Here is a 23,717-nt window from a genome sequence, read left to right as displayed (position 1 = left end):
AATACATTTATACAGATTGGGCACACATTTTAAGTAGCACTCCACATAAGAATCATGCAAAATGTGATACATGGTTGGAAAGCCTACATATTTTTTATTTTTGATATTTTGTTTGAAATGTCATAGTAAACAGAAAGTATCATTTGGTTTTTCATATAACCCGTGCTCATTGGAGATAAAAATTGTATAGAATGCACTGTAGAATTAGAAAGTAAGGGAGATAACTCTGTAAATGACACTCAAATACAATAGAATCTATTGGATTTTCAATGTTGATTATCTCCTAAGAGCAGGCAGATTTTAATGAGTAATTGCACATTTCATAATATAGACCCATAAAACAACTTGATTACAAAAATAAAAATATGTAGCCTTTTTGGGATGTATCACATTTTTCATATTTTGCATGATTCTTACAAAGACAGCTACTTTTAAAAGCAGTTTTATATTGCTGTGTGATATCAAATTCTTGTATGAGTGGGGGTACTCCATGCACCTATCAAGACAACAGGTACAACTTGACAACTTGTTGTGTTTGTCCATACTTTAATCTAGAATCTGACACTTAGTTTTGGTTCCGAATTCAGTTGTATCTCTGATCCAAGACATGGGGATATACTGAAATTGTATAATATGGTGCCATACTACCAAATGAATGTTGGGATTGATTTTGGGGTTAAGACATGAACTTTGTTGAAATTACGGGCCAAACAGGGGCCTGAAACAAATGTTTTCCTTATGTTTGGACAATAAATTGAATACAATAAAAATAAATAGATTTCATTAAAGTTATACTACAAGGTGCCATACCACCTAAGGAAGACTGAAATTCATTTTGGGGGTTGTGACTGGAGACAAGTGAGATTAAATGCCAAAAAGGGGCCAGAAACAAATATTTTTTTTTATTTCTGGTTGATAATTTCAGTAGAAAGGAGTACATTTAGGAATAAGGAGCTAAAAAGTGAAAATTCTGGTCAAATTCTTATCCTTTATCAAATATCTAATCATTATCAAAATTGAAAGCTGTAGCAAGTCATGGTTGGTCCTTTGTGGTTGTATCAAGATGTGCACTGTGAAGCATTTTATTCCTCAGGATGTATAAGAACATATTTGATTGGTTATCTGTAGAATTTATATCTTAAATCTTATTATTTTTTTTTGCTTTAATGTACAAGATTATAACAATTGAAAAACATTTCAATATAAAAAACATTTTTGTTGTATTCCTTTGTGTATTATATTTAGAATTTTGTTTAGTTTACTATTTCCCCCATCTGTCAAAGGGAGGTAACTCAACATCTGTATTAGTTCAGCTCTAATAAAAACCAAATTATTTTCTGTTTATTTCATTAATTAAAATAATTCAAAGATAATGGAATGTCAGAATGAAAGTAGCATTAACTTATTTTAAGCCTATTTGTTTATGTTTAGCTTATAAAAGAAGATGACCTTGTCAAGGTCAAAATACATATTTTATCAACACCTCTATGTCTGATGATAGATGTATATAATTAGCTACAGATCATTAGATAATCATTGATAGCATTGTATAGCCTGGCAGTACTTTGATCTGTTGTTGTTGGGGAAATAACTTTGAATTTATGTAGCTGCTCTACAATGTCTGTTAATTTATTATATAATTTATTATAATTTTAACTGATTTGTTTTATACTGGCATAATTTTGAAATAGTTTGTGGGGGTAGGGGGCAATGATTGGGCTAAGAAGGGATCTGATGATTTGCTGTTGTTTTTTTTATTTTATATACAAATATCCAACATTTTAAAGGGAGAGGCTTGGATCCATATTTGATGCACAATGCATATTGCATATGTTTCCTGTCTTTTAACAAATATTTTACTGTTCAGTTCAAGTCTGTTTGTCTGTCTGTGTGCCTGTCTGTATGTCTCCAACTTATCATTTGTGATACTGAATTATTAGGATTTCAGAGATTATTATGATTTTGTGAGATGGTGCAAAATTAAGAAAGAAAATACTTCATATACAGCTCCTAATAATTTCTTTTACATGTACTTGTATATATTGTTTAAGACCATTCCTGTGAATATTAAGTTTAATAAGGAGCTATTTGATTTTCAAAGCAATTTATAGCTCCAGTCAATCCATCAAAAATGTTGTAGGAATTAGTCAGAGTGCAGATTCTTTCAAATTCTTCAATATGTGGATGACAGGTTCTCCCAACTCTTTCATTAGACTGCTGACAGATTCTCCCAAATCTTTCATCAGACTGTTGACAGATTCTCCCAAATTCTTCCTAAGACAGCACAGATGAAGTATAAGATAATGATTTACATATACATGTAGGTGGTGATACGTCATTAAAACTTTGCTGTACTCTTCAGTGATTGATATGGTATTCAGACTGTCTGATATGACAGGAAACTAGTTCTGTGAGTGTATACATGTTCCAACTATACTTGGCATACTTTTGCTTAATTCACTTACTGTGAAAGTACTCAATGGATACCAATTTTCGTGGATTAGGGAAGAAACATTGATTCTTAAATTTGTGGTTTTGAGGATTTCAGTATACACATCAATGGAAATCTCTTTTTCATTGGGAACCAAATTTCGTGGTTTTGCCTACCCATGAAAACCACAAAAATTGGTACTCCATGAACAGTAGTACTTTCACAGTAGTTCATACAAGACATTTTATTAAACCACTCACAGTGCCCAAGGTTTAGCAGTAAAATCATACATTATGTACAGTGCAGATAATCCATAGGTGTACACTGTACATGTAGGTCATTTGTATTTGCCCTTCAACATTCTCTACCTTTGCCATTTGTTTTTGCATTATATTATAATATGGCAATAAAATTAATCAAAGTACTGCTGTACTGTGTCTATTGATGTTGAATAGATCTGACAATATTTGGTGCAGTCGTAATTGTTTTTTTTTCTAATTTAAGATAATTAGTATCCCTGAACAGTACTTACAGTACTACACATAGGGGCAGTTCCAATATTTTAAGGTCAGAGCAAAGCATGCTTTTCCTCTTCTGGGTGTTCATATTGAGAACACTCCTCCTAAATCCATCCTGAATACATCATAACCAAATTTGACCTGTATTTTGAAATTTGGAATTCAAAAGGATTTGGCATGGTAGTTCTTTCATTATTATGTGAAAACAGCAAGTGTGTTTGACAAATGAAAGAACAATGAAAGGAAGTTGAGTATCATATCTTGATTTTAAGTAAAATTATTGACCCCACAATGTCAAAAGTGAAATAGCAAACAAAATGTAGCCAAAACAAAAGAAATATACAATGAAAACTGTAGAATGGAATAATCAATTAAAATAACATTTTCTTGTTCTTCTTCAGCAACTGTATCATTTATTATACCACCTCTTCTAATTGTTTTCTAATGAGTACACTGTTTTTGTTTATGAGGCATTATCCTGCTAAGAATGTAATTATGATGTACTAAGGGTCTGTGATATTTTAGGAAAATTTGTTTGATATCAGAACACATTACATCATAATACAATGATAAAGTATCAGTCTTCTTTACAATTATGCACAGAATGTGGTACTATGGAATATTTTGATTGTGAGGATTTTTTCTAATGTCACACAAATGATTACAGTTCTTGAACCGATCCACGCAACAATTGGACAGATCGATAACTGTTGACTGATTGACCACTGATGGATCGATGACCGGTGACCGATCTGATTGCAGTTTTGTTATGTAAAATGACGTAAGATGTGTTTGAAATAAAATAAATGTAAAATAAAAAGAATAAATTGATGTTTAAATCTATTACATTATGTAAATATGGGTAAAATTGACAAAGAAAACAATAAAAGCCGTAAAATACAATGAACTGTCTGTGGTCATGTGATGTGATCACCGGTTTTGAATGGATCTGTTTAACAGATCGATGACTGAACGGAAACTGATCGGTGATCGATGACCGATCATAATTTTTGTTGCAAGAATTGGTTCAGGTACTGTATTGGAATTGTAGGATAAATAGGCTTAGTTTGTGATTGTTGTGATATTTTTGGTGATTTTTCAGTTGTAAGTATCATTGTTATACTAGGGCATGTACTTGAAAGTTTAGCAATTTTTGTTGCTCTCTGATATCAACTTTCATATCATGGGACTTTGCCAGTTTTCACTTGATAAAATGATAAAGAAATTCTTTGTCACAAAAATCTTGGCTTCCAATGGGTGGATTGATTTCCAATTTGGTGTTTCAGGCTTCATATTGATGGGGCATATGTTATAAGTGATTTTGGTTGCTCCAGTACAAATGGATATGCCTATCATGACAAGGCATGCAATTTTGCCTGTTTCTTACAAGGCTTTGTACCATGATAGATTATTATGTTTTGGCAACAATTAGACTGGGTGGGTTGTTTTCATTCTAGTGATGATCATGTTGTCATGGCAACAAAGTAATTTCCAAAGTGTTAGATTTTGATCTGATAGACACTGCAGTAATTTACAGTACAACCCTCTACTTTGATATTTCTAGCTTATGATTGTGGGTGTCAAAATTCCCCCCTTTTTTTGCTGATACAGCTAGGATTCCACTTTGCTGTTATGTGGGGCATTTGGAATTTTGTTGTTGGAAAGTTTTTTATTATATGTTCACTTTCCCTTTTGGCAAGTAGAAAACTTGAATATCTGAAGGGATTTGTCTAGTTCAGAAAGTTGGCATTGATTCTTCATTTGGAGTTAATTTTCTTGTACAGATCACACTGTGATGTGGTATATATTTTAGTAAAATTATACAACCAATTTTATGGTTTTTTGAAAAGCTTTCTCCTGGTTCTATAAAGAAGTCTAAAAAAGATCAAAATTTTTTTGAATATGAGCACGATTCATCCAGTCAAGGTGTCTCAAAGAATTTACATAAGGAGGGTACTAAAAGAACAGCCTAAATCAAAGAGAAATAATACTGTTCCACCTAAACCAATCAATTTATTGAATTTTCTCTTCATTATTTTTTATGAAGTTGAATCTTTTGACAAAAATAATTACCTTAACTATCAAATTATTGTTTTCAAGGAAAGAGGTTTTAAGTATACTGCAAAAACAAAAAAACAAAACAAAACGAAAATAAATAAAAAAAAAAAAAAAAAATTATCCCTATAAACAATAATATTTCAATTAATGCCAAAAAAAAAAAATAATAAAAATAAATAAATAAATAAATAAATAAATAAATAAAAAACCTTGGATTTTTCACAAATACTTTATAAACACCAAGGCTTCATTCCTTGTATTGCACATTGTTTAAATTTTTGGTGCTGGATTTGGATTTCCGTTTCAATACTTTTGGCTTTGTAAATTTGGATACAGTATTTAGGGGAATCTTCCTTTGTCTATGATTTGAAAGCTGCTGACGTGAGGTTACTCTTAGAAACACTTGTACATCATATGGAAATTTGCATAATTATGTAATGTTCCCCTACCATACTGCTTATTTTGTTTTTTATAAAATGCCACCCTTTTTTCCGTCCATTATGACACTAACCTTCAGGGGTCAAAACCAATGTCTTTCAGGGACATTCAGGTATGTTCTGATATAGGTTGGTGTCTGAAGCAAAGCTTATTTTGCAGTAAATTTTGTAACAAATCAATTTGTTCAATTGTTTTTAAGGGAAGGGGGGAGAGTTGGAACCATTTAAAATTGGACCTGGTTTGAAAGTATCTTTAAAAGTCAGCAGTTTTCCTTTTCACCAGTGAAGCCTTAATTTACAGCATGTCACTTGTTTATATCTTAATTCTTCATTTAAAAAAAATAGTTCATATAGCATATAAGCTGGAAAGACAAATTGTTTTGACATTTTTTTTCCAATTACAACGATTAACTAGAACCAAATCTACTACTGTGAAGTACTATTGTTCATGGTGTACCAATTTTCATGGATTTCGTGGGTAAAGTAAACCACAAAATTTGGTTCCCAATGAAAAGGATTATTTATTTTAAATTGTATGACAGGATCATCAAAAACATGAATTCAAGAATTCACGAACTTTTGCCCTAAACCCTGAAAATTGATACTCATGAATATAAGTACTTTCACCGTAATTGAGGTTTTACATCTTACGTAGATGGACTATTGTTTTTATGCTTCCTTAAACCTCAGTTAATAAAGGATGTACAATTTCTACTTAAAGTATGTAGCATGTTTTGACATTTCTTAACAGATCAATTAAAACATGAGGTTTATAAAAGTGCAGTTGAGATTACCAGCCAAAAATCTTTTGGCAGTAGAAGCAAATGGATAAACAAGACAATATAATGCATTAAAACATATGTCTGAATGTTCAGAAGAAAAACAATCTGCTGTCAGTTTTTTCGGTCTGTCTCTCTGTATTTTTTGTGACTTGAATTAATTATACTAAGAAAAGGAGCCAAGAGACCGGAAAAATGCAATTTCTTGACTGTTGGGCAGTTACAAAAACATGAACACAAGTGAATTGTTATCCTTGAAATTGTACCACAGTGTGCCATAACACAAAAGGAAGGCATGGATTAAATTAGGGGCCAAATTTTTTTTTTCAAATGTAGAAAGCCCCAGTCCAAATTTTAGAGCTTGAATGGATTATGTAACTTGCCCTGAATGTTTAGGATTTGACCACTGTAGTAGTATCAAGCTACACCCTTCAGAGCAATTGATTTTATTTTTTGTTGCTAAGTTTCCAGGGAGAGTCTAAACAGTCACATAGGTAAAGCTCTTGACTCTATTTTTATATACCTGTCCTTGTAAAAATCTGGCAGATGGTGAAACACCATGTACTTTATGGTGTAAATTTATGCTGAAATCATTCAAAATTTGGAGAACATACTCTGGATCCAAATAGCTGTGTTGAAAAGCATGGTGGCTTGAGACAATTTTGGAAGTCTGTTTAAAAGATTATATTTTTCCATAGTTTTGGTGCAATTTGCAGTGTATTAATAATTATTGGGCTTTGAATTATGTCAGGAAAAAAATACTTCAAACCTGTTGTGATGTATCACTGTTTTTATATTACCTGCATGATCTGTGGATCTGTATCTGATTCATAGCAATTAATATTTTCTTTTACAGAGTTAAAAGACACATTAACAGACACCATGCCAGAATTTACACAGAAGTTAAAAGGGAAGAAACTCTCTTCTACACCAAAGAAATCCAAGCTGGTCAAGTCCCTAGACACAGTAGAAACTGAGTCAGATAGGAGCTCTGATGGTAGGTATTCTCAAAAATAGTGGTAACTGTCCATAGACTCAATAGAAACTGAGTCAGATAGGAGCTCTGATGGTAGGTATTCTCAAAAATAGTGGTAACTGTCCATAGACTCAATAGAAACTGAGTCAGATAGGAGCTCTGATGGTAGGTATTTTTGAAAGGTAGTTGATTCATAGACTCAGTAGAAACAGGTTAATTTGGAGATTTGCCCTGGGAAGAATTTTCTTGTTCAATTTAGGTGCAAATCATGAGCAGTCAATGTATTTTACGGTTCAAGTACTATACCAATTTTTAAAAAAAACGCCAGTTTGTTGATTCTTAAATTTGTGGATTTGACAACTCTATCGTATAAATTAATTGGAAATTTCCTTTTTGTTTGGAATCAAATTTAGTGGTTTATGATACCCACAAAAACCACGAAATTTGGAACCCCACAAACAATGATACTTTCACAGTTTATACCTTTGTTTTGTTAAGATGCATTGGATTTTATCAACTAAATTATAAAGATATTTTGAATTTTGTCTGTTTTCTTAGTTTGAGTTACATTGTTAAAGTGGTCTGGTTTTCCAGGCCGTGTTTCATCATCTCCTGTATACATGGACTAACACTATTAGGCATCTAAGAATGAACTAATATTGTTATGCTCCTTCCCCAAAGGAAGGGTCTATGCAGTTTTAACCTTGTCTGTCCGTCTGTCTGTTACATTTTTTTCATCACTGTTTCTTCGCAACCACTTGTCACAGCCATTTGATATATTTACCTTTGGTTTAATACATTGGTTTCCCGTACTTTTGGGATTTGATTTCAGACTTGGGAAAAACAACACATTTCTTTTCCTGGGTTTAAATATTTGTGTAAATACTTTAGTTTTTTGCAGAGGTTTCACTAGTCGGCATCCACTAACAGATATCTTGTTTGTTTCAGATTTCAACATACTGGGAACAAGGAAGGACTTAGTTGGAGACAGATACGTAGCAGCAGAATTTGAAGATGGAACAACAAGACCAATGTTTAAACGCAAACTACAGAAAACAATTGTTGAAGGTAAACTAAAAAAGTACAATTAGATTTACATAACTGCTCTACTGTTCTGTCAGTGCAGACATTTCTAGAATTATTGATTTATTAAGGGAATAAATACAATTTAACTTTGTCAAAATGTATCATGAATCATTTGATGATAGAATTATCCTAAATAATAAAGAATAGATTTACTATGATTCATTCTAGCTTAGAACCACCAGTTTTCATTGAAACCCCTAAAAACATTTACCGTAAATCCTTCTGAAGTTGTCAGCAAGTTGTAATGAACATTTTTGGCAATTCTTAAGAGTGGTTTGAACTGATCTTTACTCTATGTCCAGATCTTTTAAGCAAAAAACAGGCAAATATGTTTTTTTTATACTGTTAGTTTTATGTATAAAGCCTAGCTGTCCCATTTTGCCATAGAAATCATTTGGAATCCATGTGTTTGAAGCAAAATTGAGTACAGTGCCATAACTCAGTTTTTAGAGGTTTTCATCAAATATTCAGTTAACTGAAGATGCATACTAAATACATACTATTCATGTACACTTACTTACCCTTTATACATCTGTGGAATGTTATAAACCTGTTTTAGCTAAATTTGTTTTAAAATATTTTTTAAACAGGTTTGATTTAGTTCCAATAGTACCAACCGTCACTCCTTCCACGTGAGACGCCCACGTTTTGAAGCTGATTTGACTGCATTTTCTTTCGATTTATTGTTTTTTCTCTTTGATATTTCTAACTTTTCCTACATCTTAAGCATTTCCATAATGAAAGCTGAATTGATAGTCCTGTTAATCAGTATTCAAATCTTTAATTTTCAGAAAGTTCAACAGCCAGACTTGAATGTGAAGTTGCTGGCATTCCCCAGCCTAAAGTCCTCTGGCTTAAAAACAACAGACCATTGCTGGAATCGGATCACTGTAAAGTCATCACTGAAGGTTCAACACACATTCTGGAGTTTACAGACACCAGAAGATCAGACACAGGCCTCTACACAGCTAGAGCTATGAATGTTAATGGGTCCACAATCAGCACAGCTGAGCTCTATGTTGGAGAAGGTGAGAAACAAATTTACAGACCTTTTCAAAGAGAGATTTCCATTTAGGATGTTGACTTCTTGTATAGATATGATGGGATACCTAATTTATAGTCCACTTTCATTATAAACATGTTTTGGAATCCTCCTTATACCATAGGGGTTTCGTATCCCTTGCCCAGCTGATCAATAGTATTGCAGGATCAGCTGCAATATTTCACTATGATATATTCATTGAGTTTGGGAGCTCCGAGATCCGTTCATACATGCACGAACGACCGAAAATATCTTTTTAATCCTATAGTAATTTCACTTTTTGTACTTTCAAAATCAAGTAATAAACACAAGACTTCAATATCATTTTTGTAAAATGAGTTAATTATGCACTGCAAAAGAACAATTCAGGGGTAGATAACTCATTCAAAACCCATTCTAATGAAAAGTTTTTAAACAACTCTAGTGATGCAGATCTAAAAAAATGTTGGTTTCAAATAGAGAAGAGTAGTATATTGTCAGTTCCATGGTTTTTTTTTACTTGCATGTGCCTGATTTTTACAAAGAGCTGTATGGAATGTTGTCTAATTACAGTACAACCATCTCTACTGAACAAATACAAGGAAGGACTTTCTGATGCCAAGTACCAAACACCTGCCTACTTCTTCCAGATGAACAGTTGCCAAGTGGAAGAGGGACGTCTTGCTCGCTTTGATTGCCGTGTTGTGGCTTACCCTAAGCCTGATATTATATGGTAGATAGTTTTTGATATCTTTTAATCAGTACAAGTATGTTCAAATTAAAGGGGTTATAGAAAAAAATGCTTTATTTTATAGGTATTCACATTTCATTGTAAGTTATTCATTTAATTTTTGGTACATAAATTTTTGAGATTTTTTTTTTCTAGATGTTTTGTCCATTCTATTGATTGGGGTTGATTTTTTAGTAAAACAAAGTCTATTTTTATACGACTGCAAAATTTTATGGACATATAATTGTACGGTGCTGTTGTCGTTTATGTCATCTTATGTCGTCATCATCAGTAGACACTTGATTTTTGTTTTATAACTGGATAATAGCTGGTTTATTTCTATAAAATTTTACATCAAGGTTCTAAAGCTCTTAAGGAAGTTAATGAAAAACCAAACTGTCCTACTTCTTTTTGTTTCTGGAAATTTATATATATGCATTACTATTACAGGATGAAAGATGGAAAGATTGTAGAACCAAATGACAGATACCAACTACTTAACTTTAACAATGAGATCTACTCACTGTTGATACAGAATGTTGTCAAGGGAGATATGGGACGTTACACATGCTGGGCTCATAATAAATATGGAGAGGCCATGACTGAGGCTTATCTCAATGTTATTGGTAAGTTGTTAAGGGAGATTTTTGGCTTTACACATGCTGGGCTCATAATAAATATGGAGAGTCCATGACTAAGGCTTATCTCAAAGTGTGAGGTAAGTTGTTGAGGGAGATATGGGAAATGTTCCTGCTGGGCTCTTTAGAATTATGGAGAGGCCATTTACTGAAGCACATCTCAATGTTAGTATATTTAGGGAGATGTGGGGTGTTACATCTGATGGGTTCACAATTGATACTGAGAGGCCATGACTGAAGCTTATTTTAATGTCATTGGTAAGTTTTTTGCTAAAGAAGATGATAGGGGATACACCTGCTCGGATCATAAAGGATATTAAGACGGCATGACTGAGGCTCATTTCAGTGCTTTTTGTAAGTTTAGGATGATATTTTGTTACACCTATTTATAACTATTCGGCTCACAATGAAACTGTCATAATGTTGATTGGTTTTAGTTTGTGTGTGCTACAATGAAAATTGTCATCCCATTTTTCAAAGACTAACACAAGCTGTTGCATATACTTGTTTACATTCCAATGAAATCATTATTTTCATCAAATTTATTTTTTTGAAATTTTGATTGCACAAGATTTACATCTTAAGGAGGTAGACCTAGGGTAAGGTCTAAAAATCATTGGAACGTTTGAATTCAGCAGTTTACATCAATCCCTTGTAAGCATCAAAGAAACATGGACTGATTACATTATGTTTCAAATGGAAGCTTGATAGGCTTTGGTGAAATTGCATATGATACAAACATATCACTGATTTCATGAGTAATGTCCCTTACCCCAGGTCTACCTCCTGAATGCCTATATGATTTTTTATTATAGTTTTGGAATGAAATTGAGTGCTTGCATATGTTCAGATATGAAATATTATTGAAGGAAAATGTTGTGATCTTTAATTTATTTGTTTTCGTTTCAGCTTATCATGACCAAGAAGAAGAAGGAGACATAGCCCCTAAATTCCTTACACGTTTCTACGACCAGACTCTTACTGAGGGTGTACCAGCCGAGTTACAATGTCTAATCGATGGTCGACCAATACCAACCGTCAAATGGCTATTCAATGACATAGAAATTATACCCAATGACAATCTATCAATACTACAAGATAAAAATCTCTGTGCCTTGTACATCAAATCGGTCACAGGGAAGGACCTCGGAACATATAAATGCAACCTGAAGAACCCCCTTGGCGAAGCCTCATGTACTGCTGGGTTGAATGTACTCAGTGATAAGATAAAGAATGTGCCTGTCCTGCCGAAGTTTTTGAAGAGGATTGGTGACCAGAATATGAGGACTGGTGAAAATGTTATGTTTGAGGTTGTGGTGATTGGTGAACCGCCTCCTAAAGTCTCATGGCTTTTCAATCATAAGCCGATATCGGTAAGTTGCTTACTTGTTATAATTACAATGCACTTTTTTGTTTTATTTTTTTGTGTATTTTATAGCAGATATCTGCACATATTGCCCTTTGTGTTTGTTCATAATATGTTGATGAAATTATATGGATGTTAAAGACATAGTATAGTACAATACAGTCTACTGGTAATTAAAATTAGCCCCACTGATTTTATTAGTTCCCCCCCCCCCCAAAAAAAAAAAAAACAAACAAACAAACAAACAAACAAAAACAAAACACAGTCTAATTTTGATTAAACTGACTACAATAAGACTTAGTAAAAATCATTTCTTGTCTTCTCAGGCTGTCATCACCATTTTTTTTTCTTGGTCATCAAAAAGTAAAAAAATCATCAGGTGGTTTATCAATTGTTTTGTCAGAACTTTGTCTTTGTCTTTCTGATTTTGATCTTTTGATTTAACCTTAGTTGACCTTGAATTTACTTACAGGAAAGCAAGAGGCGGTTTAAGATGACCCAGGATGGTGACAAATATACACTGACTATAGAAGACTTGTTACTGGATGATGATGGAAAAATTACATGTAAAGCTGTCAACTCTGAGGGTGAGGTGTACTGTAGCGGAAATCTACTGGTGAGGGAATCCAGAAGAACTTCAGAGAAACTGGATGAGCCTAAGTGAGTATTGTGATTAGTGGAGCAAACCATAATTGCTATATGAAACAAAAGTTTACTTTTAAAAGTTTGAACAAGTTATGGGAAATAACCAACTTTGGCACAATTAATGAAAAATTGTAAACTGCCCTTAAGTTATGCAAGCATAAAATCAAAAGTCAAAAATCAAAACGTTCTTTATAATCTAATTTGTATTCAATTCCAGTCAAAATTAATATTTGTTCCTTCATCAAAGCCTTGTGTGAAATTATTTGAATTGCAGACAGTTGACCGATCAACTTTATTGATGTCACAGTGCTGTTAGTCTATACAAAATAACATATCTTGCCCTAGAAAGAACCAACCAATCAAAAGGTTTATAACAAATCAAATTGTATTTTTACCCCAAACAACAAAGTATTTGATAGGTCAATTCAACAGTTCATCCAGCACAAGTATGTTGTCATCTGCATACATGCAACAGTCATTCTTGTCAGATTTCCTTAAAACTTGGATGAAATGTTTGTAACAATGAAGGCCTGCAAAGAATTATTTTTGACAAAAAACCCTTTATTCCAGACCAGTTCAAGGGACAAAGAATTCAAAATTAAGCTATACACATTGGGTACTTGAGAATGCTTACTAAGGTTCTCTAATTATAAATATTTATCACAGGTTTACGCAGAAGGACTTTGATGCCAAATATGGATATGTGCCAACCTTCATCAAGAAGATTGAAGACATTTACATTCCATCTGGGAAAGATGGGAAGTTTGAATGCAGAGTCATGGGAATTCCTGAACCCACTGTTGCTTGGTATGGTATAACAACAAGAAAAATAATTGTTTTAGAGTAACCAAGGGAACTGAGATTCTAGCGGAAATCAAAAGAATGTAATCCAGAGACAAAGACCAAACATGTAAAACTGACACACACAACAAAGAACATAAAATAACGAAAATAATACATACAAAGTTACAAAAGTAAATGAGCAACTTGAACTCCACTAAAAACTGGGACCATGGCAAGCACTGGTAGGGTAAGTGTCCTCTGTTTTTATAGTAACACCTGACTAGGAAAACTATGACATGTTGAAAATATCAATTTTCATGATTCTGATGGATACACAGTAATGATCCACAAGTTCATGATTACGACCATAAAACTTCTGTAGTGATAACTTCAATCTTGTATCAACATCACCCTGTTCTGGAAGCCTAATTGTAAAGAGAATAGGTCATTGATAAAGGTGACATTTTCATAGGAACAGCAATAATTCAAAATCTAGGACATAACTTTGAGATCAAGCTGGCTAGAAATTCTCAACAATTATACTGTTGTAGTGTTGAAAGAGCCTAATAATATAACGCCAAAAAAAATTCTAACCATTCTGTTGTCTGGGGCAACATCAGCTGATGCTTGCAACTGTAGATCTAGTTCTGAATTAGATGTCAAGGGAAAAAAACTAAGAAAAAAACACATGCATGTGCATAACCAATGTCAAAGGTTGAAATCAATGTCAAAGGTTGAATAATTTGATAAAAGGGTAACAATCAAATCGAAGAAATATGATACAAATTCATACTTAATGCAATCAAATATTACAGTACCTGAACCGATCCATGCAAAAAAATTACAATCAGTCATTGATCACCGTTCAGTTTCCGATCGGTCATTGGTCCGTCAAACCGATCCATTAAACTGGTGACCGCATCACATGACCACAGAGCGGTCAATATATTTTACAGTTTCTGTTGTTTTCTTTGTCAATTTTACACATATTTACATAATACATGTACATCAAATTTAAATGTCAATTTATACTTTCATTTTACATATGTTTTATTTTTAACAGATCATCCATCAATTTAAATAACAAAACTGCAATCAGATCGGTCACTGGTCATCGGTTATCGATCTGCCAGCAATCAATTAGTCAGTGGTCATCAATCCATCAAATCGTTGCGTTGATTGGTTCAAGGACTGTAGCCTTGAAGTTGTTTGAAATTTTCTTTAATTTTAAATACTGGAAAACATTGAAAATAGGTTTGAAAAATTGTGATATCATTCCCACTCTATTAACTTTATGTCCCCATTTGAATACATTTTCATACTATTATAATATTATATTAAATTTTGAATTGCAGGCATAGAGATGGTCGTCCATTAAAGAACGATGGCCATTACCTAATCTCCCAGGACAACCAATACTGTTACCTGACCATCAGAGGAGCTAAGGAGTTGGACCAGGGGGTTTATACTTGTACCATTTCTAATGCTGCTGGAGAAAACTCATGTACTGCTTACATGAGACTTGGAGATGGTAAGCTTAATGTAAAATCATGGGTCAGAGAAAAACCATATGCTTCATGCCTTTTATTCAAGGAATAAGCACATTATATTGTCATTTGTTATACAGACTTTCCTTTTGACTACTGCCTAGATTTTATCAGTTAGGTAATTCTGTTATTATCCTTCATACAGACAGAAACAAGGAACAAAATGTAGAAATAAAATGAAAAACTGCAAAAATCTAAGCGTGGCAGTAACCTGGTCTCCATAGAATCAGTGGGAGCATGGACCAGGTGCACATGTCATCAGAAATTTTCTAGAAATGCTTGCATACTTGTGCAAATCCAAATTAAGAAATATACATGTATGGAAATTATGACTTCAAAATTGCATGAAGTACATAGGTAAACAAGGTTGGATTGTACACAATATTTTTTAACCTTTAAACCTTAGTTTTCTATAAGGCCAGAGATGATAAAATAAATATATCTGTTCTATTACAGCCAAGAAACCAGGAGATCTGTCCAGGGAGTCCTCTGTTACTCCCCTTAGTAGGAGGGGCACTGGTGAAGGTAAATTATATATTATAAAGAGAGCATGGAAATTTCAAATTGTCCTTGGGTAATAAGGTTTTGTACATAATACATGAAATGTCTTTCTTGTTTTCTATCTCTGACTTTGTTGCACAAAAATATCTAATACATACATATCATTTGACATTTCTGACAGTTCATGAATTTTAAATTCATATGCATTTCTTAAAATCAGATTAAATTTGATAATCAATTGAAATAATAATCAAACAATGATAAAACAGTTGGTAATCAGAATACAAACACATGCCCAAAAACTCACGGTCATTTCTTAGTGATGTGAAGATTCCTTATTATATAGATAGCAGTGATTTACCGAATGTTCCCATTGTAATTTTTTTCGATAATTCACACTGAAATAAATTTGGTAATTTCACTCTTGCGCTTTCTCCCGCCAAAACATCACAACACGAATATCAATCCGCCATTCACAAAATTTTAAATTAATGTTGAAAATAACAATGAATAATGCAAGAAATCTATATAATAAATAGGATAATCAATTGGTTATTGTGAATAACCAAAATATGATCACTCATGCCAAGAACGCATTAAGACTTAACTCGTGCGCGGAACAAGTTCCGCCCACACGTTAAATCTAGGCATTCTTCGGCACTTGTGATCATATTTTGGTTATTCACTCTTTCCAATGAATTATTCTATTATTGTATCTTGATTAACATTTCATTTGATATGTTTTGCTTGCAGTTCCCACAATGCCTTATGACAAACCAACTGTCAGTGACATTCGGCCAGAATCTATTAGGTTGACATGGCAACCAGTGTTGACCTCTGCCCTTTCCAGCGACAGTAGAAACATCAAATATGCCATTGAAGGTAGAGAGCTACCAGATGCTGACTGGAGAAAAATGGCTTCTGGTATTCATGGAAACACACATGTTGTCAGGAACCTACGACCACAGAGAGATTACGACTTCAGAGTGAGGGCAGAAAATAAATTTGGTGTAAGCGATGCTACATCACCAGCCACTGTGGAAAGAACAAGGCCAGGTAAAGTTGCAAAATTGAATTTAGGCAGCAACCATGTGATTTTTACATTCTTGATTAAAATGAAAAATCAAGACAGAAATTGTGATGAAAAAAGGTATTTTTCCCATTATAAAAATCTTTCAAAGGCTCCATTCACCCAAATTTCACATGTCACTTACTTTATTTGCTCAATTCAGGTGAAAGTCATGTGAAATTTGTGTGAAAATCATGTGAAATAATTTTGCCTGGATATAATCCTGTGATTCTTACAAAAAGGAGCTAAGTGTGAGAGCAACAATGTTCAGCCAAGGCTGATTGTGTTGAATTTTAATATTTATATATGCTTTCATTTAATACATTCAAATCATCTTTTATCTTTATGATATATAGGATGTATCAGATTCCTTAGAAAAGGAATCATCCACAATGGCTTAACTTATCTATAATTAAAACCATTGCTTAAATTATTTGTAATTTAAAAAAATGATTTTATTACAGAGGATGATGACTTTGCTGAGAGCATGAAGTCTAAAGTTCCACAGTTCAGAAGTAAGTTAGTAAGGATATCTAATTAGAATTGTACCTTTGTAATATGGTTATTATATTAAAGTACAGCTGTAGATCATATGTGTGCAGAAAATATGATTTGGTTGCATTCACATTACGTTAAAAACTTATTTTCCATCAACTGGTACAGATGGAGTTTTAATGATTCTACCTCAGGTATATTCTTTGTAGCATTCTGCTTTGAAACAGATCTAGACCAAAAATAAACTGCATTGAATGGAAAATATCTCACTACAAATTTTCGATATCAAAAAAGTAAATATGTCTTCATATACTTGTAGAAAAAAAACATATTGAGTACATACATTGCCAATTGATACAAATATGTATTTGTTTTCTTCAGTCAAAAACATCATGTGAAAAAAAAACAATATGTTTTCCTATGTACTGTAAACCGGGAAATTTTCTACTATAAATCTGCTTTCATGCAGTTTTAAATTTGCAATTGTTTATCAAATTGTACTGTAATGTTCTTCAAAGAAAATATTTGTGACAATTTAATTTTCGTGTAATGGCGTGAAAATAGCAAAAATAAAACTATTGCGAAAATTTCACTGTTTTCTCGTCTCGTTTTTGGGTGTTTATATTTCTGTCATTTAATGTATGCTACTTTTAATAAATTTAACAAAACTATTTCTTAAAAGCAAATAATAACATTGACCTTTATAAATTTTAGGACCTCCAGATCTTCCAAAATCTAAACCATTGATAGCTGACATTGGAAAAGAATCTGTCAAGTTGGCATGGCAACCAGCTCCCATGCCAAAAGATCTGAAGGCCCCACCGCCACCTGTAAGCTATCGCCTGGAGGCTCAGGAACTCCCCTCCACTGACTGGTTACCATTGAGCAGCAGGTTGTCAGATACCAGTACATATTTATCTGACCTACTTCCAGACCGTGACTATAACATCAGAGTCAGAGCTGAAAATAAATATGGTCTCAGTGAACCCACAGAGCCAATCTGGATTCCAAGGGCCAAAGGTTAGTTAGTGGAGTTCAAAGATCAAAGGTTAAGGTTGAAAATAAAGGAATTATTTTTTATGCCAATGGGCTAAGAATTGATTTTTTTCATTATTCATCATACTTTACTATCATGAATAGCCAGTATAAAAACACCAAACTACATGCATTAACAGACAAGTTATATATTTTACTCACATGAATTATAGGGTTGCTACATTTGCTATTTCTGCCAAGTAAAATTATTCACAGGAATTTACTGCCACAGTTTAGAAAGATGAGATAAATTTTGAAATAAAAAATTTTCATTGAAAAAAAGAATCTTTAAGTGAACAAAATATTACATTTGTGGTAGAACAAATGTTGTTATACTAAATTTAAAATGAAGTCTACTAATGTTAATGAAAACAGACAGTGGGAATTACATATATCAATTTCTATGTCCTGGTCTTTATTTCAAGCTTTTCCTGGTGTCCCAATAGCCAGACCAGAAATTATTGAGATGGAGCCACGATCTGTTAAACTCCGCTGGGACCGTGTTGAGGTACCAACCTTCTCCTCTGGCGATGAATCACTGCTGTACATGATAGAGATGCAGGCCCCGCCTGTCAGAGACTGGACCTCTGTTGCAAGGGACATCCCAAGCACAGTGTATGTTGTATCAGACCTGGAACCAGGTCAGGACTACAGATTCAGGGTCAGAGCACGTACACCTCATGGTGTCATGTCAGAGCCTTCACCAGTAACATCTGTGTATAGAACTGTTGGTAAGAAATTTCTAATATGAAATTTTTATCTATTTAAAGTAATTAAGTAGCACTCCAGCTAAGAATCATGCAAAATGTGATTCCTGGGTAAAAAGCCTACATATTTTTATTTTTGGTATTTCGTTTGAATTGCCTTAGTAAACAGAAATTAACATTCAGTTTTTCATATAACCCGTGTTCTCAGGAGATAAAATTATATAGAATGCACTGTAGATTTCAAAGTTAAGGGAGATAACTCTGTAAATGACATCCAAATACAATAGAATCTATTGGATTTTCATTGCTGATTATCTCCTAAGAGCAGGCAGATTTGAATGAATAATTACACATTTCATAGTAAAGACCCATAAAACAACTTAATTACAGATATAAAAATATGTAGTCTATTTTGGGATGTATCACATTTTTCAGATTTTGCATGATTCTTACAAAGACAGTTACTTTAATGTTATAATAAACTATTTACAGGAAAGTAAGTCCTTATAGTAATAAATTTAAGGTGTATTAATTTTGGTTCTTCTGTTTAGTGGACAGATACAGTACCTGAACTGATCCGTGCAACAAATATTGTGATCGGTCATCTGTCACCGATCAGTTTCCGGTCAGTCATCGATCTGTCAAACCGATCCATTTAACGGGTGATCACGTCACATGACCAAAGAGCGGTTACTGTATTTTACCGTTTTTATTGCTTTCTTTGTCAATTTTACACATATTTACATAATGTAATAGATTTAAACATTAATTTATACTTTTTTTTACATTTCTTTTATTTTAAACATATCTTACGTCATTTTACATAACAACACTGCGATCAGATCGGTCACCGGTTATCAGTCATCGATCCGTCAAATCGTTGCACTGATCGGTTCAAGGACTGTGAACCTGGAAAAAAGTTACCTTCAAAATAGATTTTTGACATAATGAAATACATGTCAATTAAAAAAATTTAAGCGGCTACCAAATTGATTCCTGTGAATATATATACATACAGGATCTCCTTATGCAACTGCATATATGTTAATAGTATTATGTTAAATAAGTAAAAGACAATTATCTCTGTTTTATAGCAAAATAAATATGTTGATTTTGACTGTAGTTTCTGTTGTTTTTGTGAAAGACAAGATACTTAAAAAAATAATTCCAGGATATAATTTATATTACTATAGATTATCTTGTATTTTTCACTCTCATCTATCATCAAAATAGTAAATAAAAAGCTTTCACATTAAGTTTTAGTTTTACTCATGTGTGAATAAAAATTTGAAAAATAAAAGGATTGCAACAGATTTTGTTTCATTCATGTCTTTTAAATTAACTGGTTATTTTTTATAGCATCCTCAGTAGCACCAATTGATTCATTTGAACTTGATGATGAAGATGTAGACTTTGATGGAATCCGTCTGAGATGGAACAGAGTCCCAATACCGCCATACAGTGCTGATGAAGAACCCCTGCTCTACATGATCGAGATGAGTGAACCACCACTAGATGAATGGCGTCCTGTCGTTAGTGGTCTGCCAACTACAAGATACAGGGTCACTGATCTTCTACCAGATAGAGACTACCATTTCAGAGTTCGGGCTCTCAGCTCTTATGGAATCAGCCCACCATCTTACACACTGCCTGTGTCATACCGCAGGCCAACACCAGGTATGCATATCAACAATCTGTAACACATTGCTTGTCTCTTCCAAAAACATTCATTGGATTTGTTAAAAGTTATGTACATGAAATGGAATAATGAATGTCAAATGTTTGTAAGGGGAGATAATCTAAGTTTAGGATTTACTAGTTCAGAATGAAAGTGACAACAGGGGATAGGATACTATTCTGGACTTGCTTACAGTATTTCTGTCCCTTTCAAACAAATTTTGGAGGATACATAGGTTACAATCTGTCTCATTTTGTCCAGCATAATTTTGTCTGCAACTCCTTCTTCATTACTCACTGGATCCTTATGAAACTATGCAGTGTTAGATCCTTATAGGAAGATGTGCATGTAAATGGCCAGGAAATTCAGTGTGAAAAAAGAATCGCTTATTGACTTAGTCAGTTCAAAACTGGCTGTCCAACTATTTTGACTGCAACTCCTTTTAAGTGTTATGCTAGGTTCTTGTGAAACTTTGTAAAGGGTAAGATCAGTTTAAAGACTGTTGTATTTGATAATTGTTTTTTTCTGTAGCATATACTCAAATCTCTGTCAAACTTGCTCAATGTAAGTGATTATGTCTCCCCCAATTTGGTGGGGAGACATATTGTTTTTGGCTTGTCCTTCTGTCTGCCTGTCTGTCTGTCCATCACATTTTGCCAGCACAACTCCTCTCAAACTACAGAACCAAATTTTATGAAACTTAGTATGTAGCATGAACATCATGTGTAGTTATGCATATTACCAGGAAATTATGATCTGCTAATGTTTGTAGGAGTTATGCTTCCTTGAACTTAGAAATTTGACAAAAATCCTCATTTTTCTTCAATCTGAATAGAATGGATCAATGAATATTTATTTTTTTTTTACATTCAATAGCAATTGACAAACTATTTACATTGATGAAAAAAGGTGAACAAATCAAAGAAATGCAATCTTATTATTTCCATGAATTTTCCAGGACCAAGTCATGTCTTACCAGAATATCCAAAGATCACTTATGATGACAGTGATGCACTTCAGTTGTCATGGCAACCACTGAAAACATCAACACCAATAAAAGAACCAATCAAATATAGAGTTGAGCTGCAAGCTCCACCTAGTCTGGCATGGAAACCATTGGCAACAGGTGTACCAGACACCAGATATCCAATCAGAGGGCTTGGTCCTAGCAGGGATTACATGTTCCGTGTTGTTCCTGAGACACCATCAGGATTACTGGCACCATTGCCTCCAGTGTCTCTCACCTCACTGCCAGGTTTGTTAAAACAAAGTCATGCAAATTGATTTGCAAGTGAAATCTGCTCTTTACTGAAAAAAAACTCAGTAGAAAACTTACTTTCAATATTGGTAGGGTCCGGACATCTCTAAGCATCAAATTAGGGGTGCATTTAAAAAAAAAAACGAAAAAAAGTCCTCAATAAAAGTGCCTATGAAAAGACTTGAAGGTACATGAATTTTAAAAAGTCCATAGGTCAGAAAATGTGGGTTCAGGGACCTATGACCTAAACTTATTTTAACTCCTAGTGAAATAATTGAGGCAAATGACTTCTTCAAAATTCTCTTTAAAAGAAACTGTTAGTTGTTGCTAATATGATGATGGTTTGGTACCAGAAGTGAAGTTCCAAAATATATAACTAAGACAATAACTATTTTATTAGAAACATAGGAAGGGACTGCAATTTTGTTTGAAGAAAAAAATAAATTGATTCCAAAATTTTTGTTAAACATTATTTTACTGCAGCTACTATGGACGAAATAAACCTTAATGATTGGCTTGCTTGAAAAATTGCATTAAATGAATTTTTTTTATTATTGGTTCACTACATGGCATACATGTGCTTTCTTTCTCAAAAGTCCTCTTCCAGAAAAAAATTGACTTTGCTGATATTTTATTATTCTTCTAAAATTTAGAAATGATTGGCCAAAAAACATGCAAAAATTAAAAAGTATTTAAGAATTGGCAATAATAAAAATTTTGTCTATTGAAAAATAACATCAATTTTCCATGTGCATATTGTATATTGCACAAAGTGCAATAAACAAAATATGCACAAGGAAAATTTATGTTATTTTTCAATAGACAAGATTTTTATTATAGCCAATTCTTATAAATTAATTTTAAAACATATTGTTATCTTCAAACATCAGAAAAGTAGATGAATTTAACTAATTAGGGGTGTGTCAATATTTTTTTATCCATTGAGATATAACAAAATTATTTTAACCAATCAAATTAAAGTATTTATCTCAAATTAATTTATTAAGAAATAACATACTGTAAATTAAACTCTAAACCTTTTATAAAAATCTATCCTCATGTTCAAAAAAGGTGTCATTAATATGTGTTGAACATATAGTAGGTGTATTCCAGTTTCAATAGGGGTGATTTGATGTGTAGTTTGTAATGTTACCTGTGGGTATTTTTGGCATGACATTGTGTCTTTCAGTACCAGTTTTATGCACATGAATCATTATTACTAACAAATTGTGAGTATATATTTATGTATAATAAATTTGCACATTCCATTTTGTATCTTTCATCTAGAATCTATACTGCATGTTTTCCACATGAAGTTTTTCATCAATTCCTCCTTTTTGAGTGTGTTTTCCCTGCATCATTTCAGCTCCCAGAACGTTCCTTCCTAGCCGACCAGAAATTCATGATTACACTCCAGACTCATTGGAGTTGGTATGGCAACGACCTTTGATTGACACCCTCACTCCTCTGTTTTACCGCATTGAGGTGCAGGAACCACCCAGTATTGACTGGCGCCCTCTTGTGTCTGATATTTCTGATACCCGCTATCGTGTGAGTGGCCTGCAGCCTAGTCGTGACTATAACTTCAGGATTGTACCGTACCATGGTACAGATTACTGGGAACCTCTTCCTCCAGTTTCTATTACTTCTTTACCAGGTAAAAGGAGTTGGTTCACTATGTAGTGTTATTAGCCTTTAAATTCTTGTAAAAGGAACAGGTTTAATAAGTAGTGTTGTTGGTCCTGGAAATAGTCAGTCTTTATTTTTTTTAATGATTGAAATATTTCTTTACATTTTGTAAAACTTCTGCACTTAAATATGATGTTATTGTGACATTAAGTCTTTTAAGCATGTCGGGTTTTGATTTTTGTTGTTTAATACAAAATTTGTTTTTGCAAGTCCATAAAAAGTACTTTTTTTTCTACCAAGCCATTTTACGTTGTATGGTGACTTTACGTT

The 23,717-nt window shown here is 33.2% G+C and overlaps 2 protein-coding genes across 14 annotated transcripts in view; one reads left to right on the top strand and one right to left on the bottom strand.

Moving 5' to 3' along the window:
• Positions 1-23,717, bottom strand: part of LOC148600104 (uncharacterized) — a 319,707-nt gene that overhangs the window by 132,026 nt on the left and 163,964 nt on the right. The window lies entirely within an intron of this gene.
• LOC148600109 (uncharacterized) overlaps positions 1-23,717 on the top strand; it is a 138,410-nt gene that overhangs the window by 46,909 nt on the left and 67,784 nt on the right. For all 5 annotated transcript variants that reach the window (XM_088557461.1, XM_088557460.1, XM_088557459.1 and 2 more), the window contains exons 17-33: positions 7,080-7,220; positions 8,148-8,267; positions 9,077-9,313; positions 9,880-10,039; positions 10,487-10,662; positions 11,584-12,047; positions 12,513-12,700; positions 13,352-13,492; positions 14,824-14,999; positions 15,472-15,540; positions 16,270-16,572; positions 17,050-17,100; positions 17,795-18,100; positions 18,541-18,846; positions 20,182-20,499; positions 21,459-21,755; positions 23,125-23,415. In XM_088557461.1, coding sequence (XP_088413587.1) covers positions 7,080-7,220; positions 8,148-8,267; positions 9,077-9,313; positions 9,880-10,039; positions 10,487-10,662; positions 11,584-12,047; positions 12,513-12,700; positions 13,352-13,492; positions 14,824-14,999; positions 15,472-15,540; positions 16,270-16,572; positions 17,050-17,100; positions 17,795-18,100; positions 18,541-18,846; positions 20,182-20,499; positions 21,459-21,755; positions 23,125-23,415 — 3,744 coding nt within the window. The remainder of the gene's footprint in view (positions 1-7,079; positions 7,221-8,147; positions 8,268-9,076; positions 9,314-9,879; positions 10,040-10,486; positions 10,663-11,583; positions 12,048-12,512; positions 12,701-13,351; positions 13,493-14,823; positions 15,000-15,471; positions 15,541-16,269; positions 16,573-17,049; positions 17,101-17,794; positions 18,101-18,540; positions 18,847-20,181; positions 20,500-21,458; positions 21,756-23,124; positions 23,416-23,717) is intronic.

Source organism: Perna viridis, chromosome 13 (genome assembly GCF_037379345.1).
Source record: "Perna viridis isolate PV_CMFRI_1.1 ecotype Kerala chromosome 13, ASM3737934v1, whole genome shotgun sequence".
NCBI lineage: Eukaryota > Metazoa > Mollusca > Bivalvia > Mytilida > Mytilidae > Perna > Perna viridis.
This window is presented reverse-complemented; position numbering and strand designations above follow the sequence as displayed.